We start from the raw sequence: 16014 nt of genomic DNA, 5'->3' as shown, positions 1-16014 counted from the left end.
GCACTCCACCCCTTCATCACTCCCCTGTACTGCTGTCCTTGTCTCCTTTATTCCCTTTCCCATCTTTATGGAGTCCTGATGAGAAATGGATGGCCCACAGATGAATCAGGTCACTCTTTGCCAGGCCCATGCTGCTTCCTCAGGCCTCGTGCTGGGATGGTTTCTGACCCCAGCATATGCTTAGGAAGGAATAGATGAGGATCAAGTCTAGGAGCTGTGGGCAGACACCTCAGCAGGAGAAAGTGTCTGACAGAGTGCCTGATGTCTGGACCCTACCAAGAAATGACAACCCTCAGGTATCATCTCAGGAGTTTTTTTCTTCCCCAAGATATGTGGGACTGGCTTGGTCTGAACCCTCCAAAGGTCTAGGTGACTGGCTGGCCCCCAAGTAAATGTGGCCTCATTACCTGGCTAGCCCACCCAGATGGGAAGGACAGGGAAGCTGCTGCTACTCACTCTGTGGGTATCCTGGTCGGGTCCCTGCTTGTGAGTAGATGTGGCTTGCTGGGGGTTGCACAGAGGGGTTAGCAACAGCTGGCCTGACAAACCCTGGAGGAGGTGGGCTGTCTCCCTGTAAAAAAAAGATTGCAGAAAAAAGGGTAGGGGAGATAGGATTTAGTCAGCAGCAGTAAAGCATTGCTGAAGCAGAACTGTAACAAAATGATCAGTTGACATTTCAAGGCCTGAAACCACATTGACTGGAAGAGCCATCAGCAGAGGGGCAAATGCCTCCAAGCCCCCCCAAGTGCCTTGGGGCACCCAGAGTTAACACTGAAAGCCTGCATGTGCAATGACTTCAGCAGCAACAGCGCAGTATACGTCTTCCTGCACAAGGAAGAGGCCCTTGCCAGTGCTTCCTGTTATTCAGACAGTCCAAAAGCAGCCTACCATCAACAGCTTTCAAGTAATTATTAAGTTGTCTAACTCTGAATCTTCTAATTTCTATGGGAAAGAAGGAAAGAAGAAATACCCCCCTTCAAATATTCCAGTATGGGGCAAGGGCTGAGAGGGCTCAGGTCACACTGAGCTCCCACTCAAGACTTTCCAGACTCTCATCTGGGCACGGATGAGAAACTTCAACATGGCAGAGAGAAGCAAAATCTGAGCACGCATGGAAGCCACTCCTTTCACCTACCGTACCAGACTGTATCAAGCACACAGACAACACCAGGAAACATACCAGGTTGGAACAGGGGCTCAGAGAGGAATGATGAAGGCTATACCTGTGTGTCAGAGGGACAGCGTGCAGGAGGATGTCTGGAAAGGGCAGTAGGAGTTTTGTTACTCCAGGTAGTGACAGTAGGGGCAATTGTAACCTGAATTAACAAAGAAATACCAATCATGGAAAAAAACAAAACCAAACAAACCCCAAAACCCATACCACAAAACCAAAAGCTAAACCAATCAAACAAAAATATCTAAAGGGCTTCATCACAAAATGAGATGCAAAGTGAACATGAAGACTTGCACGCTGGGAATTTAACACAGCAATAAAATGTAAGAGTATCTGAGACAGACGAAATCACTGTGTACTGGAGCCAGTGAATTTCAGCATGAAGACAAAGCACAGTAGCACAGTGCAGTCACAGCTACAACAGACTGTAGAGTGAGTGAATGCAGTGTTACACATGTCACTGAGCCAGGTCTGCCTCCTTCATCACATGTTCCCATTGTAGAAACTTCCCACAGGCTACTGCATGACACTAAATATCATTAACCACAGCCGAAAGTTCCAAGTTCCATGTTAAATTCAAACATATTGCCTTACACAAAATTTTAAACTGAGCTGAAGATGAATCTAAAAAGGTTAAAAGCTGATATTCAGCTCTTGTACATGCACAAACATACATCTTGGTGATAACTGCTTCATAGCTGTTGTCCCACAGCTCCTTTTCTCTTATCTTCCTTTTTTGCCCCTCCAAAGCCCTTCAGTTCTACATGATCTCTGCTACCTTTCTGAGAGGACAGAAATCAAGGACCTCCAGTGCTTGCAATGTCCCACATCCTGTTCTCCCTGTCCCTGTTGTACCCCCTGCCTGTGCTACCTAAGTGCCTTACACTGAGCTGGGAAGGTGTTTTTATAGCAGGCTGTACCACAACTGCATAACATGCCCTCAGTTTGTTATTGTTCAGCAACTTCTGCAGCTAACATCAGGGCTGAGGGGGGTGTGGAAATAATCAGCCCTAGAAGTTGAAGGTGAGCAGCATGAGAACAACCCAAGGTTTGCACAGATAGCATGACATCAGGGACTATAAGAGCAAGCACAGAAAAATCCTGCAGTGTTCTCCCACACAGTCAGTCGTGGCACTGAAACACGTTTTCAAACGAAGTGGGAAAATACCTAAATCTTGAGAAGCAGAACAAGGTGTTCAACAGATGCTTTAAGAAAAGGAGTAAAGAAGGCATCTGTACTGACTGAAAAGTAACACCAGTGACTTTCACCACAAGACTCTGGAAAGAGGTATGTCATAAAGCACCTCTTCAGATCAAGGTAAAAGAATTCCTCTACACCTCACTCTTCAGAACTCAAGCACCATAATTCCTCCCTGATGGCCAAACCCCAATTACCTGTTGGTAATACTGCTGGGCTGGAGCCTGTGGCCTTTGCATCTGTCCAGCCACAGGAGCAGCTTGTCCTTTGGGGATGGGCTGTCTTTCAAACTTGAAGGACTCCTGTCCCACCGGAAGCTCCCCCTGGGCTCTGAAAAGCCTGTCCCGTAATAGGATGATGTTTGACTGCAATCAGAAAAAAAATAGCAAAGGAAGGTTAACTGCACTGCAGGTCAGTGCATCACAAGAGGCTGACTGGCCACACACTGATGAGCTCTCTCAGAAGCCTCCTCTGCTGACTGGAGTAAGTCTTTCTGCATGACATGTCAGGATGCTGGAACTGCCTTATGTGTTCATGCCTCCCATCTTGGGCTGCATGATTTCCAACTCAGTTTATCTATGAATACCAGCTGACAAAAGACCAGAAAAAAACAACCAACCAAGTGTCAAAGTACAAGCAGAAGAAGAGCAGGTTTGAGACCACCTAAATAATCCTCAAGTGTACAAGTCCATGGGACCTAATGAGATCCATCCACACAGCTCCTGAGGGAAGTGGCAGATGAAGTTACAAAGCCACTTTCCATCATATTTGAAAAGTTGGTGGCAATCTGGTGAAAATCCCACTGACTGGAAAGGGGAAAAAATAACCCCCATTTTCAAAAAAGAAAAAAAGGAAGAGATTGAGAACTACAGGCCAGTCAGTCTCATTAGAAAGACATTAGGAAGAAATTCTTTAATTTGAGGGTGGTGAGCCCCTGGCCCAGGTTGCCCAGAGAAGCTGTGGCTGCCCCATCCCTGGCAGTATTCAAGGCAAGACTGGATGGGGCTTTGAGCAACCCAGGCTGGTGGAAGGTGTCCCTGCCCATGCAGAAGGGTTGGAACCTGATGATCTTTACGGTCTCTTCCAACCCAAACCATTCTATGATCTTGTTTCACTTTGTCTGGCTTGCAGGAGGGACAGTCGCCCCTTAGGCTGGCAAGGACAAAAGTGTGAAAGAAGAGAGACAAGAACAAGGCTGCATACTTCTGCAGCTCAGTGAGGCCAACACAGGGAGAAACAGCCTGACCATCATATCCCAAAGTTAATTTCAAATGGCAGTCCTGCTGCTTAAATGCACCATGTGGATACCTTTGCTCAAAGTACACCTGTTCATACAGAGAGGGAGTAAAAAAACCTGAAGGCCCCATACCTGGTTGGTGTTTGCAGGAAGAAAGGTCAAAGCTGCAGCAATGCTGCCCTGGGAAGCCAGGAGGTTGGCATACTGGCTCATCTTCTCAGCCAAAAGGGCCCCAACAGCATTAGGGTCACTAGCCTGGGTAAGCTGCACAGCTTTGCGCAGGATAACGATTTTCTCTATTAAATCCTGGATAATCAAGAAAAAGAACAACCCACAAATGAGAACAACAGGGTGAAGTGAGCCCTGGCTAATGACTGTAGTGGAGGACTGTTCCTCAGAGCAGCCCTGCAGAACCCCTCTCACCCTATCTGAAACCCAAGCCAAGTGCAAGTTTCTTGGACAGTTACAGCTGCGTTGAAGGCACTACTTTCCTAATATGTGAGATGATAAAAAAGCAGCAACTGCATACCACGTGGCTTGTACCAGCAAAGGCATCAAGACATTAGGTAGAATTCAAATCCAAAAGAACCGTTTTTTATTAAATAGACTTTGAGCCTTATAGCACTAAGCATGTCCACAAAAAGAATATGCTTTCAAAAAGTAACTGGTGAGAGCCATGAGAGTGAACAGAAAACAGCATGCCCATCACATCGACTGGAACAGGTTGCCCAGGTAGGTTGTGGCTGTCCCCTCCCTGGCAATGTTCAAGGCCAGGTTGGATGGGGCCTTGAGCAACCTGGGCTGGTGGGAGGTGTCCCTGCCCATGCAGGGGGGTTGGAACTGGATGATCTTTAAGGTCCCTTCCAACCCAAACCATTATATGATTCTATGACCATCACTGTTAGTGCTGAGGTGCTGCATATTCACTTGCAGCATGTCTCTTTAGTTTGGAGAAAAGGAGACTGAGGGGTGACCTCATCAATGTTTTCAAATATGTAAGGGGTGAGTGTCAGGGAGATGGAGTTAGGCTTTTCTCAGTGGTGACCAGTGATAGGACAAGGGGTAATGGGTGTAAATTGGAGCATAGGAGGTTCAAGTTGAATATTCGAAAAAATTTTTTTACTGTAAGGGTGACAGAGCCCTGGAACAGGCTGCCCAGGGGGGGTCGTGGAGTCTCCTTCACTGGAGACATTCAAAACCCGCCTGGACACGTTCCTATGCGAAGTGCTCTAGGTGGCCCTGCTCTGCCAGGGGGGGTTGGACTAGATGATCTTTCGAGGTCCCTTCCAACCCCAAGGATTCTATGATTCTATGATAATTGATTATTGAGTCAGTTCTTAAGCATCTTAAACAGATCTAACTCCTCCCTGGTTTTCTGGTTGTTACTGTAAAGATAGCTTTCCTGATATTCACCAAGAATACTTCCTATCTCACCTTCCTCACACATCCTCAAATACCAGAGCTACTCTTGACTGGGTTTTTTCCTTGTGCTAAGTTACAAGAACATTTTCTGGTCAGTTTTGTCATGTTTTTTCTTACTCCCATTGTACTGAAAGTCAAATGAACATTAACATGCAATCCCTCTTTAATATCTTGTAACAGATGTAATAAGTGTACAACATACAGGATTTTAACCATACATCACTGATAAGGGCTATCTGACTGACTCTTCAATGATTCCTTTTTGTTTCTCCCAACAAATCAGCACTTCAAAAAGGCAATTAAAAAAAATAAGATAACCAACAACTATGAGTTTCAGTAGTTCCACACCATAGTGAACAAGCAGCCTTACAACTCCAGCAATCTTTTTCAATTTTCATGCCTGAAGGAGGAAAGCAATACAATCAAAACCCAAATTCAAACTGAAGGTAAATCTGTAAATGCAGCCCTTATAATCAGGGGACTGGAAAGAATAGTGATAATTCAAAACCAGAGGGAGTTAATAATGTGAAGTAAAACTTGTACTCCAGCTTCTTCAGTTAACTAAATAAGAGATTCAGAATGCTGCCAGGTAACACTACTTTCAGTGCCTTCTAAAACTGGTCCCTCAAAGGCCCTGAACAGATGGAAGACAAAGATTATACTATAAAAAAAATTATTCCACAATTATTTCATCTCACTGTCATCAGTCCTATCCCCCCAGGATATTTGCTATATGCCATATATTTCAGTGATGGAAAAGAAACTCTGTATGTGCATCCCCCTAGAGTTCTCGTGACCATGCTCGCAGTTTTCTTTCCAGATATAATTCTAATTCATCAGATTTCTTCTCCTGAAAATCCACACGATGTCTTTCAAACTAAAATGTCCAAGTATTCCTCTATTTCAAAAGATGAAAGCATTCATTGCCCCTTTACCAAAGCATACTACAATCTACTTTCTTACGTAAAAACAGAAGAATCTTATTAGCTCAACTGCCTAAAGGACAGACATGTGGACCATCATGTTTTGTAACACATTTTGCCCTATCACATTCACATCTTCTTTCTACACAGGCCACCCATTCCAGAAAGTAAAGGCTTGCATCCTGAGGGACATTCTACTATCAGATGGCATCAAAGCTCTACACTACATCATTTGAGATAAGTGTCAAATGACTGAAGTGTGTTACTTCCAACATCTTTCTTAACAGAATTACCAACCTGAAGGGACAAGGGGCTGTTTCCATCCTGAGCTTTGGTCCAACAAGCAATGAGCTTCTCCACATTGCTGGCACAAATGTAACAGAGACAGGCCTGTGTCTGCAGAAGGCTGTCCCCCTCACTCTCCAGTCTGTTACCAAGGAGATCTAGGAAAAATATGGACAAAATGCTAGTGAATCACTTCGGTCATCCCCCTATCACTGCCTAGGCTGGGGAAGCCTGCAACATGTGTTGTGTCTCTGCTTAGCACAGTAAGAAAGTATATTGCCTCTGGACTCCACTAGTAAGGATTCTGGTGTCCAGTCAAGAGTATCTCCTGGGAGGTCCAGGGCACTTCAGAGGCAGTTAGCAGCAAAGCAGCAAGAACTTGTCAAAACCCTGCAAACCTGAGACACAGAAGGGACTGTCTATCTGCTGACACGGTGAAGCACAAGAGGACAAGGTTCAAAAATCACCCCTTTGCTACTCACTTTTTGCAGTCCCTCATTTCATGGAGCTGAGTGTACAACTTGTCAAAGCACTATGAACAAAGTTGTGACACTGCTCTGGGCTGACATGTTAAGTGAGTCCACAGCTCCCTAGCCACTGCAGCTTGCATCTGAGGAGCACAGGTGAGTTAGGCACACAGCTATTGGCAATGCTACTACCACGAGTTAAATCCATCTGCCTGCCATTCAGCGCACATCAAGGCATGCACATTTAATACCTGTGAAAGAGGTCCCCTTTGAGAAGTCAAAATTACTCTTGAAAAAAGAACAGAGCACTTCCCTGAAACACTTCCACTAGTGTCCCATGCACAAACACTCCAAGATTCTGGTGCCTTGGCCAAAACATTATCACACCAACATCAGTTACCTATCAGGAAACTGTAAGAGACAGCAGCTGTGCGTTACACCAGCAATGCAAGGACACACTGCTCACACAGATTTGGGTTCTGTGCCCAGGAAATCAGAGAACATACTGGGAACACAATACCCCAGAGATTCCTCTCCTCCTCAGAAACAGGACTGAAGAACTGTACTATCCATCAAGGAAGATAGTGAGGCATTACAATTAACTTTAAAGAAAATAACCACGGCAAAGTGTAGGTTTGCTAAGAACGAAATAAATGACACACGGTCAGTAAATATCCTTACCACAAAGGGCTGCAAACTCATCTGGCTTGGCATAAGTAAGCACAGCAGCCAAAGCCTCTCTCCAGTTCTGCAGATCACAAGACTGTACAATCTCTTTCCAGTTCTTTGTTACCACTGCAGTGATGAGCTAGAAAAGGAGAAGAGATACCACAGTTAGGATCTTGGCAGGATTGCCTTTGTTTTTTGGGATGCAGTGTAATTTGTACCTACTCAAGTGTACTCCTCCCCAGCACATCCAGCATCATGGCGGATAATACAAAGGTTTGGGTTGTAAGAGATCTTTAAGATCATCTATTTCAAAACCCCCTGCATGGGCAGGGACACCTCCCACCAGACCAAGTTGCTTAAGGCCCCATCCTTAACCTGGCTATGAACACTTCCAGGGACGGTTCATCCACAACTTCTGTGGGCAACCTCTTCCAATGTCTTATTGGCCTCCCAGTTGACTATCCGGGCTACAAGCTCACATTGATAGCTTGTATTGAGCTTCTCATCAACCATCATCCCCAAGCCTTTCTCCTCAGGGCTGTTATCAATCCATTCTTTACCTAACCTGTAATTTGTGCTTAGAATTGCCTTGATCCAGGTGCAGGACATTGCACTCAGCCTTCCCTCCACTATGTCACCTGCACCACACAGCTTGGCACCATCAGCAAACTTGCTAAGGGTACACTCAATTCCACTGTCCATGTCACAGATAACAGTGCCAAACAGCAAGGGTCCCACTGGTTCCCTTAAGGAATGCCACGTTACTGGTCTCCATTTGGACAAACCATTGACCACAACTCCTTGAGTGTGATCAGCCATATAATTCCTTATCCACTGAGTGGTCCATCCATCAAATCCATTTTTTCCAAGTTAGAAACCAGGATGTTGTGCAGGACAGTGTCAAACACTTTGCACAGGTGAAGGTAGATGACATGAGTTGCTCTGCTTTTGTTCAGTTAAACTGTGACCTCATTGTAAAAAGCCATGCTGGTTGCCATCAACAACCTCTTTACTTTCCCTGTGATGTAGCATAGTTTCCAGGAGGACCTGTTCCATGACCCTGCTCCTCTCATTATCAGTGCATTAAAGAAGAATAACAAAAATCCTTCTGCTCCGAAATCTCATGGATGACTTGAATACTTTGTAGCTTCTCACAGAAATAAATCTATGAAGTGGCAAGAAAACTTTTAGGGTGAAAAAGGGAGTTGCCAAAGGCCCGCATGCATGTTATTTCTTAACTGAAAAAGCATACCCTGGTAATTTTGCTCTGCATCCTAGCAAAGTACTTTTCTTGTGTCCTAGACAGCAGCTCTTGTCCGCCTGCAATGGCCAAGATAATGGCGTCAGCCATGCGGTTATTGTGCAAGCAGAGATCTACTGCACTCTCAAAGTCACCCATCAGCAGAGCCTGGGTAATCAAACCGTCCACATCTGCAACGAGAGGAGTGCATTTTCAAATGATGGCATTAAAGTCATTTTAATATGCAACAGCAGGTGACATGGTCCAACTGTACAACATTGCACAAAGTTCTTTGCAAACCACCTTGCTCCAGGCAGGTACTCACAGGCATGTTCAAGTTCATTTCCAGTCTGAAGTGCACTGTGGTTACAGGCACATCAGGTGGGGAGCAGTCAAGCACCACTTTGCTGCAGAACAAGATGCTAGGGTCTAAATGACTGCTAAAACCAACTACTGGGCATACAGTGCCAGAAACAAAGTCCAACTTAGACGGACATCAGTGGCTTCTGTGTTACTCAAGACCCCTTGTGAGTTTCTGCACAAAAAGTGACATTAGTACTCCATAGATGATCAGGACTATGTTCTTTTATATCAGAAATCTCTCAGTCTTTACCTCCAATGACAGAGATGTTAAATGTCTTCTTTGCAGATCTCAAATCTCCAGTTTCTTGTTTGCAGTCATTCATCCCCTAGGAGGAAGAAAAAACAATTTTTGAGATGATGTAAGCACTTGGTACACACACACACACATTTAAAAAATACAGCTCTTGCATTACAAGTTAAAAGACAGAACTTTATGCTACCAGTTGCCAAATAGATCACTAGCTTAGAAGGGGAAATTACCCCCATCATTTAGCAGAACACTGCTTCAGCACAGGACAATCAACTTCCCCTGTTGCCTGCAGTCACCTCTCTAGCACAGTGAGAAAGGCCTGGCATTATCAGTGCTTCCAGTGCACAGGAACTTGCCATTATAAAATCATTGTTCTGAGAGAGATCAGAGTGGGCCAGGTTTTAAAATGGATGCAAAGGGAAGAAAGCATTGGAAGCCTATCATTCACAGACTTAAGAACTCTGCACTCAGAATAGGAGTGCTCAGTGGACAGAAGCTGCTTTTTTATAAAACTCCCACAGGAATTAAGATATAGAACATTTCAAGCTAGTACTTGGATTTGGGGAGCTCAAACAAAACCTTTCAATAATTAAAAAAAATAAAAAAATACCATGAGTGAAGTCTCTGTCTGCCATCAACTTTCACAGCACAGCCTAGCAGTACAGAAACTGTCCCAAAAACTACCTCCCCTGTCCTAAGCCACGACACTAGTGCATGCAGTGAGTCCAAGAGTCTGCTGAGAACACTTTGCTTGCATGCTGATCAGTGAAACTGTACTCCATAATATGAAGAATAAGTCCACAGCTGGCCAAGAACAGGCATTTAGGATGGGGAGGTTAAGTCTGAAAGAAACTTTGTCTCAGAAAAAAAAACGGCATCTGGAAAATCATCATGCTGTCAGATAACACATGATGCATGTTTGGTATCAGTTGAGAACACGCTGTGACCATCATAGGGATAATGTACTCATCCACAGAACTCCCTGATACATCAGTGGCTTCAGGCCAAATTCACAAATATTTACCACCCATGCTGGTAGGCTAAGGTTATGTTGTCCTAGAAGAGACATTTGTTGTGATACTTTGATACCTTCATGACTGCATACTGCAAAATCCTTATGTGGTCAGATACATGTATTTGCAACTACAGTGCCCAAGGGAGTAATGCAAAGAACAAACATTCCCCCTCTCTTCAGTACCCACAGCTGTACCTCTGCAAAGGTTTGCACTTGGAAACAGCAGTAATAATCTCCCAGCTTGGTAATAATCAACCAGAGAGTGGGAAGAAAGGAATGAGGAAAAGTAAAAAAAATGAATGCATTAGAGCTGTGGCAGCAAACCATTTAGTACATGTTAGGGAAATATCAGAGTGAGAATTATGGCAGAATAAAGTGCTTGAGACTGGTGCCAACTAAACTATTACAAAACAAGCTCTTTCTTCATTGCTACCAAAATCTATTCACATGTCTGAGGCTGATGAGAAAATCCCAAGCAATGTGAAAAGCCCGCATTTTACTCATTTCATTTAATAATAATTTATTGTATTTCTATACATATATATATTTAGTGTATTTCTATACATCCTCAGCACTCGGAAAACACAACAAGGTAAAATACTCTTAACAGCAACAAAGTAAATACCCAGGAGATCAACAGTGTTGGTCCGGAGACCAATACTTACCTCTTCCAAGAACTGCTTCTCCATAGTATGGCCTTCATCTCCCTTGTCTGGCACAGATTCATCAGATTCTGAAAAAGTCTTCAACAGACAGAGAAACCCATTAAAAAAAATCAAAACAAAACAACAAAAGAGGAAGACACATTTTGCACTGCAGAGTACAGCAACCTTCCCACTAACAATAGCCAGCAATCAGACTGATAATCACAGAAATGCATTGGTAATATATGCTTGAGTATGACAAACAAGGTAAAGACCCTCTATTTCTGTTCTTTCTCATTACACAACACCTTGTGCTGTTTTCATCTTAGCTGCCTGAAAACAGTACAAACATTTCTTTCCCATTAGGAAACTACTGGTGACACCCATAAGGTTTATGGCACAAAAGCAATGTAGTCCCCCTACTGTAGGCTCAAACCATTGCAATTACAATGGCAAATACCTCAGTTTCTATTTTTCACTATTTCTGGGAAGGATTAAGAAGAACAATCTCATTCCTGCTTTTTTTGAAGCCTGGAGGAGTGCTTTTTCCAGGCAACAAGGCTCTGCCATACCTCAACTGGCAGCACAACATGTCACAGTGGGCAAGACACAGGCAGCACAAAAGATCCAAGGGACATCACCGAGACACTGAACTAAAGCATGTACCTAAGAGTCCTTTGTGAGAAAAGGGAGGGGAAAATATTCTTCCATTCCATTATAAAACCAATCACAAAGTTGTACACATGTTCACTTACCTCTTTCAAGTCAGCATCCACAAGACCCTCATTATTCATAGTGGATGTAATCTAGAAAACAAGATTTAAGTAAGTGCCCTTTGTCCTTTTATATTTTAGAGGGAGACCTCTCACTAATATGTCATTGCATAATTGGAACATGTAGCTACTATGTTGGTTGCAGAACAGTTAACATTAAACTCGAATTTCCCAGCCTGGCTACAACCCTTGCACCCTTGTAATCTGGGTTTCACAAAAAGCTGAGCTCAAATTTCTGTAGTTAGTTTTCTTTCCCTTTCATTTTTTATTTTACAATAGAAAGAAGAAATACATGACTTGACTTGATAAAGAACCTCAGGTTTTAGGAACATCCAAACTAAACACCATGTTCTTAACAGCTTACTCCAAGAAGCTGAAATCTGATTTATTTTTTTTAACTCTCCTTAGCATAAGTGATTTCATTACTTTATCACCTGGGTATCTCAATTTTTCAGCCAAGCTGTCCTGTGTTTTTTGTTCACACTGATAACCATGAATTCAACCTCAGTGTGCAAAGCTTTATTAAGAAAAAGCTACCTGAAATCATGGCCTTGCAGCTGCCCATATCTGTTCCAGAATTACTGAAATAATGGAGTAGAGGCCCAGCATTTCAGGCCACCGTATTCAGCTATGCTCATTTCCCAGCTTCTACCCATGCACAGGGCATATCAAACCCTGAGCAACAGCAGCAGTGAGCTCCAGTCTGTATGAGGCTGCTCTGTAGGATCATAACTAAATTTCAAATTGATTTACTAATTGTGATTTGGTTGTTTGTTTTTTTAAAAAAAAAAAAAAAAAGGATTTCCCTGTACTTGCCCTCTGATGCCACAAAAATTTAGAAGCTGAGGCATAGCACTTAAAGAGCCAAAATGCATAGCAGGTATCCTCCACAACAGTGGTTAAATAATTTTCCGACTCAAAAGAAAGCTCTATGGTTAAGATGTTGTTTCTTTTTCTTTTTTTTTAATTTTAATAGAAACAAAGTGGCATCCCACACACAAAAGCAGCTCTGTTTTAGGTTTTCCAGGGTAGTTAAGGAAACCTTAAAGATTGTTAATGTGTTCTTCAACCAGAAAGCCTAAAATCAGATTCCATGATGTTACAGTAGAAGGATGCCACAGAACAAAGTGATATGAATAGTTTGGACCAAGAAATATCAGAATGTCCTGATGAGTGAGAATTTCAGATCAACACTGGTCAGTCAGATGCAGTCATGTTTCTGAAGTCTGTTGTCTGCTTTGAAATTTTCACTGAACATTCATATTGCAAGATGACATAGCTAACAAAAACTAAGAAAACTGCTTGCTCTAAGAACTTTGAAGTTACTCACAAATTGTTTAACTAGACAAAAATTAAAGAGCAGAGGAAGATTTCTAATGTCCTTTGGAACACAGGAACTGCTTAAATATCAATAACGGATCAAGTCACCCCTTTTAACAAATGCTCCAGAACCAAGGGTAACTGCAGCATTACAACAATTAGGTGAGCTGCAACACTGACTAACACTGCCTCTGCTGGGAAACTGAAAATAAAGTTGTATAAAAATGTTTATTGTATTGAATAGCCTATGAATACCAGTAATTGCTCTTCCAGTCCCACAGGTAAATGAGAACTTTAATCATACATGGCATCTTCAACATTTTAGGCTGTACTCTACCTACATCCCTCAGCAAAGCATTTATAACACAATTCTGGCTTCCAGGAACATTTACCTTCTTCCTCAGATCATCCTTCTTATATCCCAAGAGCCCAAGGTATTTAACACGTGAATCTTCTTCGAAGTTCACCTTTAAAAAACAAGTTAAAGGATACATTGCAATTCATGATTTTTCATATTCTTCCTCACTAGCTTTTAACTTGACTGGCACAAATTACTCGGTGAAAACTAATGACTATGGAGACTGATTCTAATATAGAGAACTGAAAAGGTCTTCAGTGCCTTGGGCACCCAAGCAGGTAAGCAAGGCTTCAAGTTGTTATAGGTGAACAATCTGATTATCTGCTTCACTTTGAAACCTCTACATGCTCATAGTGAACAGTAAAAAGTACATCTGAAACTGTCCTAAATCTTCATTCCATTTCATCAGCTCCCTGTACAAAGATGTAGATGTCAAAAACAGGATACCTTCCCAGAAGCCTTGGCTTTTACCATGAATTCTCACAAACCCCACAAACACCCTTGGCTCTGAGGACCCTCTTGCTTTTCTAGTGGGCCACATCCAACAACAGCGCTTATGGGCACAGCCTACACTTTTGGTGCCCATCATCTCCTCTGCTAAAAATACATTGCACAAAAGGAACCATTTCTGCACTGGCTTTCCAAACCAGAGTGTATCTCCTGAGCTGCTGTTCTCCTGTTACCTTTAAGAAGGCCCACACATTTCTCTCAAAGTCAGCCGAGGCAGTGTCGATTTTCTTCTGGCAGTAGCTGACAAAGCTTTCAGACTGCAAAGCCTCCTGCAGCTGACTCGAGCGGGCCAGGAACTCTTTCTCTGTAACAACCTGGCTCACGAAGACATGGTGATGCTGCAGCTGCTCAACGCCTGGTTGCTGCTGGGACTTGGCATTCTCAAACGTAACCAGCTTCCCTCCAAACTGAAATTGAGGTACACATGGAGTATATGAATACACAAATAAACACAGGAGTGTACATAAAAAGATATGGTCATACACATAGGTAGGCACATGATTTTACACAGTGTAAATAACTCAAGAAAAATTCCTGACATCAACTCATTGATTTATTTTCTTTCCATATTTCTATGCTTTTCTACCTTGCTGGATAAGTGGGTGTACATTTAGTAAGATTAATGAGCAAAGCTACTCCTGTTTTTTTCTCCTCAGGCAAAAGACTGACTAGAAACCAAGAACTGAAGCTGTGCATTTGTATAGTGCTCAACATAAATGAAGTATCTCATGACATTGCAACCTCCAAAGAAACGTATGCATCATTAAATAAATGCTCAAGCATGTGTGCCTTCCTCTTGGCAGGATGTTTAGAAGTTAAAAGCCTCTGGATAGATAGCCAGCAAGTTGTGCCATCATTTGGAGAGAAGTAAAACCAGAAAACAATTAGAAGGGGCTTATATTACTTCATTCTAAAGGTCAGTCCAATAAATGACAAAGTCATCATTACAGAAAGCAAAAAACCTAACCAAGAAAGAGACTGATAACCATCTGCTGGAAAATCCAGAGAAATAACAGATGAAACACCATCATGAAACAACATATCATTCAGTAGCTAGGCAACATCATTTCACTTTGGTGGGAAAAACTGCATTTAATTAATGCATCAGACCATGAAGAAGCAGACACGATGCTGAAAAATGCAAAGAAATCCAAAGAAATCCAAGAAATCCAAATGCAAGTGGAAAGGCTAGAATCTTCAGGATTCTTTCCTAAGCAATGGTCTGTAGGTCTAGAAAATAAGCCAAATGTGAAGCCAAAGAGCACGTCTCTACTCTTTCAAAAAGCAGGGCCCTGGCACCCTCTCACCTGTCTTCTCTGTGAATCAACTAGCCATGGATGAGCCCGGCCATGTGCTGCTACAGCAACTCCTGCTACTTTGACATTAAGTGAATATTCTCCACCTGTCCTGGTTTGAGCCAGGAGAGAGCTAATTTTCTATTCTGTAATTTTGCTTTCAGCTAAGTCTCTTCTAAGTAGTTGCACTTGCTGAAATTAACAGCAAGTTTCTCAATCAGCATCTGCTAGGACTGATAACGCTCAATGTTTATAGTTATAGCTAGAGACTGGTCTGCAGAACCAAGGCCACTGCTTGGTTCTAAGGAGTCTCTTACACTCTGGAAAGAGAAAGGGAGTAAAGGGGTCACACCTGCAACCCTCCTCTAGGGAGGAGCAGACAAGACAGATGACCAAAATTGACCAAAGGGAGTATTCCATCCCATATGCATCATACTCAGAGTAATTGTGAGGGATCACAAGGGTCAAAGCCCTTCTTCCCCCTCTTCTGCCTTCTTCATTCAGCCCTTCACCTTTCTTCTCCTGTTTCTGCTTGCTTTGGAATCCTGGGAGGATTCTGTCCGTTCATCTGCCTATAGTCCTAACCCATGCCAGCCTGAATCTGTGTGTTCCTGCCTCTGGCTCCCAACTGCTGATGAATCCAGGAGTCCAGCCAGGACTTTCCCTGGGCTGCCCTGCAGCCTTGGGAGTGATGTGAGCATTATTGGGTGCAAGGGGAGAAGAACCTGGTACCATTTTTCTGTATATTTGTATATATTTAATATTTTTTTCCTTTTTATTATTTCTGTTTCCTTAAAGCTGTGTATTTTAGTTTTCCACCCATAAGTCTCTCTCCCTTGCTGTCCCTCCATTCTTTATCATGGAGGGGAAG

At 43.0% G+C, this 16014-nt stretch overlaps 1 protein-coding gene across 9 annotated transcripts in view; it reads right to left on the bottom strand.

Annotated features, from left to right (window-relative positions):
* The window catches only part of SEC31A (SEC31 homolog A, COPII coat complex component), a 41624-nt gene that overhangs the window by 12383 nt on the left and 13227 nt on the right, over positions 1-16014 (bottom strand). For 5 of the 9 annotated variants that reach the window (XM_030450828.1, XM_030450833.1, XM_030450834.1 and 2 more), the window contains 12 exons: positions 14022-14255; positions 13373-13447; positions 11643-11693; positions 10909-10986; positions 9229-9304; positions 8628-8806; positions 7388-7514; positions 6252-6397; positions 3742-3915; positions 2570-2737; positions 1224-1316; positions 457-571 (listed from right to left, as the gene is read on the bottom strand). In XM_030450828.1, coding sequence (XP_030306688.1) covers positions 457-571; positions 1224-1316; positions 2570-2737; positions 3742-3915; positions 6252-6397; positions 7388-7514; positions 8628-8806; positions 9229-9304; positions 10909-10986; positions 11643-11693; positions 13373-13447; positions 14022-14255 — 1516 coding nt within the window. The remainder of the gene's footprint in view (positions 1-456; positions 572-1223; positions 1317-2569; positions 2738-3741; positions 3916-6251; positions 6398-7387; positions 7515-8627; positions 8807-9228; positions 9305-10908; positions 10987-11642; positions 11694-13372; positions 13448-14021; positions 14256-16014) is intronic. The other 4 variants (XM_030450829.1, XM_030450835.1, XM_030450836.1 and 1 more) reach the window with 2 other exon arrangements.

Source organism: Calypte anna, chromosome 4B (genome assembly GCF_003957555.1).
Source record: "Calypte anna isolate BGI_N300 chromosome 4B, bCalAnn1_v1.p, whole genome shotgun sequence".
In the NCBI taxonomy this organism is placed as follows: domain Eukaryota; kingdom Metazoa; phylum Chordata; class Aves; order Apodiformes; family Trochilidae; genus Calypte; species Calypte anna.
The sequence above is the reverse complement of the archived record's forward strand: the minus strand, read 5'-3'. Positions and strand labels throughout refer to the sequence as shown.